Here is a 9,260-nt window from a genome sequence, read left to right on the forward strand (position 1 = left end):
TAAACCATTTAGTCAGTGAGATTCGTGAAAAATCATTACAGCTTTCAAGCTGACATCTTCGAATGTCTTGTTCTGTCTAACCGTCAGTCCAAAACACAAAGATAATACATTTTTGATGATATAAAATGGAGACAAGTAGATCCAGTAATCTGATTTCTTAACAAACAATGACATAATAAAACAGAGCTGAATCTTGGGGTGTCAGGGAGCTGCACCTTTATAGAAGTGTGAGTGTGTTCATGGTAATGAAGGAACATCTCACTTGGTGCAACAATTTGGCTCAACTGAATAAATTATATAACAGGCTTTGGCTACACGTGCTTGTCCTTGTTTGATTTGTCCTTTTTATAAGATTTGTTGATAATAAGACATATGGAATATCAGCTGCCTTATTCTTTAAAGACCCTAAAACCAGAATCAGTTTCATACAATAAGGGTCTTGAACAACACATTTTTTATAGTTTTCTTTTTCATAAAAAGAGATTTATTTATTTGTTCTTGTCTTTTATCATGTTACTGGTTTGATGTGGGTGATACTGCTTCACATACTTCTCTGCACCAATCAGAGTTTAGCAACATTTGAATCAAAATCTGGTTACAGCTGTTTGTTGTTTGTCAATCAAATCTGTCAAACCACACCTACGCAGTCAGGGCTGCAACTGATGATTGCTTTCATTATCAAAGCATCTGCTGACAATCCTTTTTTTAAATTATATATAGTGTCAGAAAATGGTGAAAAACGCCTTATAATTTGACAGGCCAAGGTGACGTCATCATATTGCTTATATTTATTTAACCAAAATTCTACAAACCTAAGATATTCAGTTTACTATCATATGACAAAGAAAATCATCAAATCTCATATTTAAGAAGCTAGAAACTAAATTAAATATTTTAACATTTCTCAGTGAAAAAATAATTCACTGATTATTAAAATAGTTGCCAAAAGACTCATATTTGCAGCTCTACACACGGTCCAAGAGAAGCAGAGTTTTTGATTGTTACATTTCTGACAAATGATAATGAAATGATAACTAAAGTTGTTTTTTCCCTCTGAACTTTAACTTTGTTGCTTTAAATCAATAATATTTATTGTTGCAGAGGAATAATTTCACTGGCTTTAGGTTACCCTATTAGAAAATGTAGCATCTATCAACTTTGTAATTTTTATAACTGATATTTATCCCACAATTTCCTTTTCTTCAATTACAATCACATTTCAAATATTCAAGCAGCATAAGCATAAAAAAAAAAAAAAAAACAGCCTGCATTGTGAAGCTAAGTTACACCAACCATGTTTTTTTTTTTTAACTTCACACATTCTGCAACCGTTCAATTTGACTGCAAAATGTCAGCGAGTAAACACATATTTCAGAAATATTCCTATACACTGGTGTGTATTTGTTGCGGCCTCAGATGCCAGAAGTCGATCCAAATCTCGACTCAACTGCAGAACTATTTCAATATTGCAAAAGAATGAAAAAAAATCCCAAACTTTAAGACTCTAAGCCACCACCCCTCCCTGCTGCCTGTCTCTGGGTATTTCTACGAGTCTCATATGAAACACTTCTGACGTTAAACACCTGTTAACTTTTATGTCTTGTGAGCGGAGTGGCTGAATGAGGGAGCATTATGTTCAGTGCTAGTCGGCCTGGCCAAATCCCCAGTAGAGGAAAGACCACTCCCAGTGCAGAGAGGCAGCAGCAGTGAGTGAGTGAGCCCCCTTATCCCTGCAGCCTGTAAGGATCCCCTCCGCTCAAAACCAACAGTTACCTCGATTCCAGTTGACAGCTGTGTGAAACCACCATCTTTCCACAAGCTCTCTGCTGGATAAACTGCACTGCTACCCACCAGCAGACCTGCTTAAGAGGCAAAGTAAGGAGATGTGAGGAGGTTTAAGGCAGCTTATGTTAGGTTGTTGGTGTCTCGTATCATATTCAGATTTTTTTCCTCCACACTTAGATGCCAGTGCTGAAGTGAGGCTGATGCAGTGTGTCCTGCAAGAGACCAAACCACCCATTATGAAGAGTCCCAAGATGTATTTTAAGGCTGTAAATTCAAGACTAGGAAGTTTGTGATGTCGTTTACTCATTCTAATAAGCACTGAGGAAGTTGTTCTCAGTTTCTTTATGTACGGCCCATCAGTGCAAGTAACTACATACATTTACTCAAGTACTGTATTATTTTGAGGTACTTTACTTAAGTATTTCCATTTTATGCCACTTGATACTTCTGCTCTACTACATTCTGGAGGCAAATATTGTCCTTTTCACTCCAGCTTAAACTTTGACAGCTTAAGTTACTAGATAGTAATTATGAATACAAAATATAATCAACTAAATTATGTAATATTATAGATTAAGTTACTAGTAGTATATAAAGTAGTTGCAATTAGCTCCACCATTACCAGCTCCCACAAGTGATGCTTAAACATTAATGCATCCATAGCTATAATTCTGCATGTACTTTTAATTTTAAGTAAAATGTTTAGTCTTTTATATATAAACCATCATCTTTTCAAAATAGTTTAAACAAATTACACTGTAGTAGTAGATAAAAAATTCAAACAGTGTACAGCTGGACCATGAATCAGCAGGAAAAAATGTTCACTTTAAACCATTATTTTTTAAAACACAGGATGCTCTTCTGTACTGTAAAAAAAGGGAGATTAAGCGTTTTTAATCCACTGAACATGAAACACTCACGTTGTACTGAATATCTGGTTGTAATATGCTGCAATCAACAATTATTTCCATTATCAATTCATCTGTGGAGTATTTTCTGAATTTATCAATGAAATGCAAAAAAGTGCCCATTACAATTCTTTTCAGGGAGCATGGCAACCTCTTCAAAACACAAAAAGTTTTCAATTATCACATCAACCCCAGCACATCCTCAAACAACTGTAAACACATTATTTTTTTAATCTTTGTTGGAAAAAATTACCAAAACTAATAATCAGTTCAAATAGTTGCAGATTAATTTTCTGTACATCCACTAATGACTAATCATTTCAGCTCTAGTCGTATTTCTCATTTATATTTGTCTGGCAAAATTTTCTTTCCACTAAGTAAATATTGTATTTTGTAAAAACTATTGTTGTGTAGCAGATCGATACGTAACATGATGACTGCATACAGAGGAAACAAGCTCTGACACCACCCTGAAACGTTTGGTGAATAAAGCATGGTGAGCTGGAGTTGTACGATGTGTTTGGACTTGCATTTAAGCTCAGGCTGGCCCGAACCTCGCTGTGTGTCAGAAATCTTTGTATTTGTTACATTATTGATTACGTCAGAAATGTAAAAATTGAGGGAACAGAGTAAAATTTCGTTCTCACAGTATGTGGGGAAAAAAAAAAAAAACAAAAAAAAAAAAAAAACACAAGTGTACGGTAGATTCAAAGCACCTATAAGGTCAGCATCTGCCTCGATTAGTGCAGTAGCAGTTAAACCAATGGATTTGGATTATTAATTTGTGTTGCCGCTTTCTGTACCATTCTAAAAATCTCATTCTCGATGTGAGGTCTCTGCTGAGCTGAAACCAGTTCAGCAGCACTCCATCTCGTACATAAAGCACGCTGCCTATAAAATCGGTCTCATGTGCCTCAAACTGCTGATACTCAGCAGTGGAAATCTGCTTGGCAAATTCAAAAATCATTTGAGGCTACAATGCAAACGACTATAATAAAATGACGTCTCAAGTCGCTCCAACGGCATCAGTGAGTGAAAGGAGCGCTGTTTGTCTGCCAGACCTGGTGGCTAAATGAAAGCCGATCCAAACCTTTAAATGAGAGCCGTTGGGCTAATATTTTCAGGCTTGGATTGCAGCACCAGGAAATACCTGGGAGAGGTACACCTTTAAGGAATCAAATTTAGCAATCCGCAGGAATGGTTGGAAAACTTTACCCAGAGGACTCTGGCTTTCCGTAACCTGCCTCCGTGCTTTTTGGATCCCGTAAGTTCAGGTGCAGCGATTAAAGCCTCCTAACGTGTTAATGATGGTGGAATATTTCATTCTAAGTTTGTCAGTTTTATCCCCCATTAGCAGGCAGGAATGTCCACTCCTCTTCTCCGCTCCGAGGTGATTGGTTAACGTCTTTGGCTATTTACACTTTGCGGACAGGCACATCCATTTAGGGAAACAGAGGAAATCATGTTTGAGACATAATATGGGTCAATTAATTAAAATGCTCTGTGCACTATTTTATCTTTTCATAAACAAAGATTTGAGAGAGAGAGAGAGAGATAGATAGATAAGTAGTTTCTTCATGAGTGAAAATCTATTAAAACTATTATTTAAAGTATATTCTGGACATGTAAATGTGTATCTTTAACAACTAGTCTAAAACAGTCTAAACGTGATCAAGTGATGCCCAATTTAAAAATAATAGTCATTTGCTCTTAGTGCTGTGACTATATTCTTTGTAAAAAAAACAAAAAAAAATATTTAAATTCTTACCACAAGTAAGAAGTGATTTATACTTGTTTTGAAGCAATGAAATAAAGACGCAATATTCAGTATTTTTACATTTATGAAACAAATGTCTTTACATTGACAGGTAGGTAAGACATCTAACACAGTTATATTGATATACAGGTAATACAACAACTAGATTACCTCATAGACAGCAAGAAACTGTTCACGTACTGTCATGTTTTTCCTGTCTGACTAATACTGCTGTTATTTCAAAAGAGAAATACAAAAAAAACTTTAAAAAAAATAAACCATCCTTCTCCTTTTGAATAATAAGTTTAAAAACAGCGACGAGTGGGAGGAAAACTTCTCATTTCATTCACAGAATGAATATTGAATAATAAAATTCACAATGAACGCTAGATGCCTCACAGTGATTTCTATGTACAAGTGTTTGGATTTACAAACAACAACAAGAAAAATCACCAGATAACATTTGAATGTGTAACCATGATGTCTGTGGAGGTGAAACAAGGGCTTCTGACTGACAGCTAATTTCAATTCAGCCTCTATCTCTGCTGCACATTAAGCCTTTGATTGGCCTGAAAATACTCACAGGTTTGCTGGGCATTACTGAATAAACGGAGGAATGATGAAGTCTGATCCAAACCACATGGGCGTAGAGCAGTAGAAAGTATTCAGGGTGATTCCTACACAGATCCTTAGGTTTACACTCAACTATGAGAGGAGAGTGTATAATACTGTCCACAGCTTTTCAATATCTACAGTCAATGAAGCAGAACCAGTTTTACATGCTAACTGACTGCAGAGGCTCTCTGACCCCCCCAAACAACAAAACTGACTTGGATATGGAGTGCAGAGAAAACACCGCTGGGACAAACCAGTCCACCGCTGTCAAAGGTTTTAGCGTTTGGCTCTCTTGGAAAGGGGCTCCTCTGATTTCTGTCCTCCCCGCGTTCGCACCGCAGGGGGGCTGGCCTCCCGCTTACGGCCCCCCTTCGCCGCCGCTGCCTGGCCCCTCGTCCCGCTGCGGGAGGGAAACAAGGAGCAAGTGTCAGTCTGTGTGTCTAAAGTGTCATGTTTAGTTGCTGTAATTGTATATAATGTTAATTCAAGAGTTATTCATGAAAAGTGTTGCAATAACCAGCACTCCTTTATTACATATGAGTGCACAGAGTGGAACCTGGCGTGTCCACATTCCCCTCGAGTAGAGAAAAGACAGATTTCTAAAGACCCATTTAAGACATTGGTAATGTTAACGGGAATTTAATTTTAGTTCAAAAACAAAATAAAAATACATTTTATCACAGATATGATTAAGAAAGACATTTTCATACCGTAATAATGTAAATTAATCATCTAGTTGCTTCCCTTAAATATAGAGGAATTTATAAAAAGGTATTTCAAACTCAGTGATTCATTAAGATAAAAGTTGAATTTTTTGTCAAGAATTGTATTTTCTAAAGAATATTTTAAACATTTATTTTTAAATTACATGTAAAGTATTTATGGTATTTAGTCTTCACGTGTACATTTCTGTATCCCCTGAGAGTAAATACTGTTTTTATATATATATATATATATATATATATATGACTGAAAGATAGGATAATTAAGCATGATGTAGTGGAGAAGTTGTGAGACATGTTTTAATCTTAATAGGCTCAATTTTTAGTAGTAACCCAGTTCTGTACACATCTATGAGTAGACATGCAGTGCATAAAAGACATGGAAAAAGTGAGCTACTTAATTAAATGCAGTACTTAAATTATTTACATTTATTTGAGTGTTTCAGACAATTTAAGGTCATGCGGATATCCAGGAGATAAAAGCATACCCAGTACACAAAGTCTCCCACCTAAAATAAAAACACTACGTAATCAAATCAACTTACTCATAAGTTTACATATTTATTAATGGCCAGTGATCTTGTACATGTAGTATAACTCCAGATGTTTAATAGACCTTCCTTTAAAGCTGCTTAGCCAATGCAAAATTATTTTTTATTTTGGGAAGTCAAAAACATTTTGAAATTCTGGGAAAAACCTTTAATTAAATGTTCTCTTTCACAGAGCAGCGACTTAGCAGGCAGTTTTGTTCGTTCTGCTGGACCTCAATGAGACAAACTCACCGTGTGCCAGCTGCGGTCTCCTCTTTACCGTTCTGTCGACTTGCCCGGGTGGATGGTTTACTTGGCTTGTTTCTGAGGAGCAATAAAAACAAATATGAAACAACAGTTGTTGCTTTAATACCAAATCTTCCCCTGCTTTAATTTAATAGGATGTGACAGTGATGATGCCTGCTGGGTGCTTCAGAGTGCAAACATTCAGCACTAAAACAATCAGAGGCTCGTTCATCACCACCGACTTTAGAGGATTATACAGTGTCTCATTACTGTGACTGCACTGAAGAGTTAGCGGTTTGTTTGAACACCCAGGTGTTTGGGTGGTGTTTTTAGTTGGTTTTATTACATTTTAATTACGAGCTTTTACTGCATGTTTATGCCATAAATCCTGTTAACAAATGATTGTGTGTATTCCTGATATTGGAGTGATGAGATGATTTCAGTTAGCATTATTGTTGTGATTATGATTCTACTATTTGAGAATGAGCGGTTACCTCTCAGCCTCCAGGCGAGATGCTGACCGCGTGGTCGCTCTGGTTGCAGCTCCTTTTTCTTCTTCGTCTTTCTCACCATCATCCTCCTCATCTTCTTCATCATCATTCTGCTCACTTTCTTCTGCCTTTTTGTCCTTTTTATCTGTAGGAAAGAAGATAAAATGTTGCGGACATCCATGGGCTTGATATTCAAACCCCATTGATTGGTTTCCTTAAGACACTTAACTGGAGCTTTATATTTCTTCTTCACTTTGAATTTTTTTTTTTTTTTTAAAACTAGAGCCCATCCGATCACCTAATATTTAAGACAGATACATGATTTTTATATTTTAAAATCACCTATATCGGCCAATATTATTTTTCTTCTTTTCAGAAACACATAAACAAAGATTACTCCTAACATTTGTTATGTGTACTTATGAGACCTCACCAAGAGAACATGACATAAAGCATTTTTAAAATATTTTATTGTTATAAACTCTTAATACTTAATAGTACTTTGGACAAAAGTACAGCTGATTATGTCAGCTGTTTTCTGTGTTTTGTGCCCTCTGGTGGACAAACTATGCAACAACACCACTCATAACATGTTTGAAGGATCAGTCTCTATATTTATTTTTTAATCGTCATTTATCGACCGTTATAAACACTGATTCTGACTTATATACAATTAGTTCATCTGCCAATAATATCGACATACCGATTTATCAATCTGGCTCTGTTAAAAACATTTTTAAAAATATTTATTACAAAATGGCCAAACCTTAATCACTAAAGCTAAAATAATAATTTTACCTCTACAATCAATAAATACAAACTTTATTTATTGTTTGTCAATGAACTTTGCTCAAGCTTAAAAAAAATCTGTTCTTTGTAACAAAACCCTTCTTGTTTGATTTAGATCAATCTTTAAATCTCCTTACCTGCGTCGTCTGTGGCTGCCACTGCCTTCGACGGTCGTCCCCTCCGGCCGGGTCTCTTTGGAGTAGTCTCTTGATCCTCTTGAAGTTGCTCCTCCTCAACCTGGAAAGATGACAACAAATACTTAAGTCTGATGAGAGTTTAAATAAGATAGTAAATGAGCGATGTACAGAAACAAAGACTTAAAAAGGTAAGACTTAAGTTTTAAGTCTTTCCATAGACAATAGCGACAGTACAGCAAAAGTGATGAATCCACATACAATGTTTACAACATACAAATACATATTTTTACAGAACTGCGCTTTTTAAATTTTACAACATACAACGTCTGGTCTCTTCTCACTGCAAAGCTCCTCTTTGACCTCCTCTTGACCCTCTCCCTGACTCACTGAAGGGGAACAACCTGGAAAACAATAAATGTACAATACATAATAGTACATAATACTTCCCCCCCAAATCAGAATTTTGTGATGTTTTGTCTCTACAATAAGTATCTAGGCCATACGTTGCGTGTTGCGTTTTAAATACAGTCTGCAATAATCCCACAATAATATAGATGCATGCTCTCTCACCACTTTCTTTTTCAGGTTGTTCACTTTGCTTCTGTTGACTGTTGTCCTCCCTTACAGCCTCTTCGGCCTGGGTTTCCTGTAGAATTATAATTTGAATACACATCGAGACACATACATTAAGAAGTGAATACAGACTTAGATGGAAGAATTGCAGAAAATATTTTAATTCACAAATCTCACCTTCACAGACTCCTCCATTTCCTCTGACCTCTTCCTTTTCACTGCTGGTTTACCTGGAATGGAAATATGATGATGGTCAAAATTGATAAAAATGTATCATATCTTTTACATCCAGGGAACAGCCAGAAAATATTTTGTAAACTTTAACTCGTAGCAAAGCCGCCAGCCATCCCTCTTGTCAGCCATCATTGCCAAATTACTCATTCATACCATTTTACAGCTCGTTAACAATAAAAATTGTTTAACTCACAACAGCGTGCTATGAAATACACAAATTAGCGGTTGATGTTTGGCTCAAGTATTCTTTGAGTGGGTAATGCTCTGGCAGACATAACCACACCTCAACTTCAAGTAACATTATTTGCCATGTATAGTTTGACAAGCGAGACAATAGGCCCAGATATTTCAGCCATTTAAAGAAAAAGATGACATAAGAAATAAATGCCTTTTGTTAAAAACAAACGTACATGTGTCAGTGGTCTCTTTGGAGTTGGAGCTTCCTGCAGCTTCAGCGTCTTCTGGAACAGGGGA

The 9,260-nt window shown here is 36.2% G+C and overlaps 1 protein-coding gene and 1 long non-coding RNA gene across 3 annotated transcripts in view; one reads left to right on the top strand and one right to left on the bottom strand.

The window, feature by feature from the left end:
• The window catches only part of LOC123957144, a 46,880-nt gene that overhangs the window by 25,561 nt on the left and 12,059 nt on the right, over positions 1 to 9,260 (top strand). The gene's annotated exons all lie outside the window — the stretch shown is intronic.
• bod1l1 (biorientation of chromosomes in cell division 1-like 1) overlaps positions 4,517 to 9,260 on the bottom strand; it is a 19,373-nt gene continuing 14,629 nt past the window's right edge. For both annotated transcript variants that reach the window (XM_046029734.1, XM_046029733.1), the window contains exons 27-30: positions 7,980 to 8,079; positions 7,057 to 7,198; positions 6,569 to 6,640; positions 4,517 to 5,464 (exon numbers count right to left, since the gene is read on the bottom strand). In XM_046029734.1, coding sequence (XP_045885690.1) covers positions 5,341 to 5,464; positions 6,569 to 6,640; positions 7,057 to 7,198; positions 7,980 to 8,079 — 438 coding nt within the window. In that variant the 3' untranslated portion in view covers positions 4,517 to 5,340. The remainder of the gene's footprint in view (positions 5,465 to 6,568; positions 6,641 to 7,056; positions 7,199 to 7,979; positions 8,080 to 9,260) is intronic.

The sequence above is a fragment of the Micropterus dolomieu genome, linkage group LG19 (assembly GCF_021292245.1).
Source record: "Micropterus dolomieu isolate WLL.071019.BEF.003 ecotype Adirondacks linkage group LG19, ASM2129224v1, whole genome shotgun sequence".
In the NCBI taxonomy this organism is placed as follows: Eukaryota; Metazoa; Chordata; class Actinopteri; order Centrarchiformes; family Centrarchidae; genus Micropterus; species Micropterus dolomieu.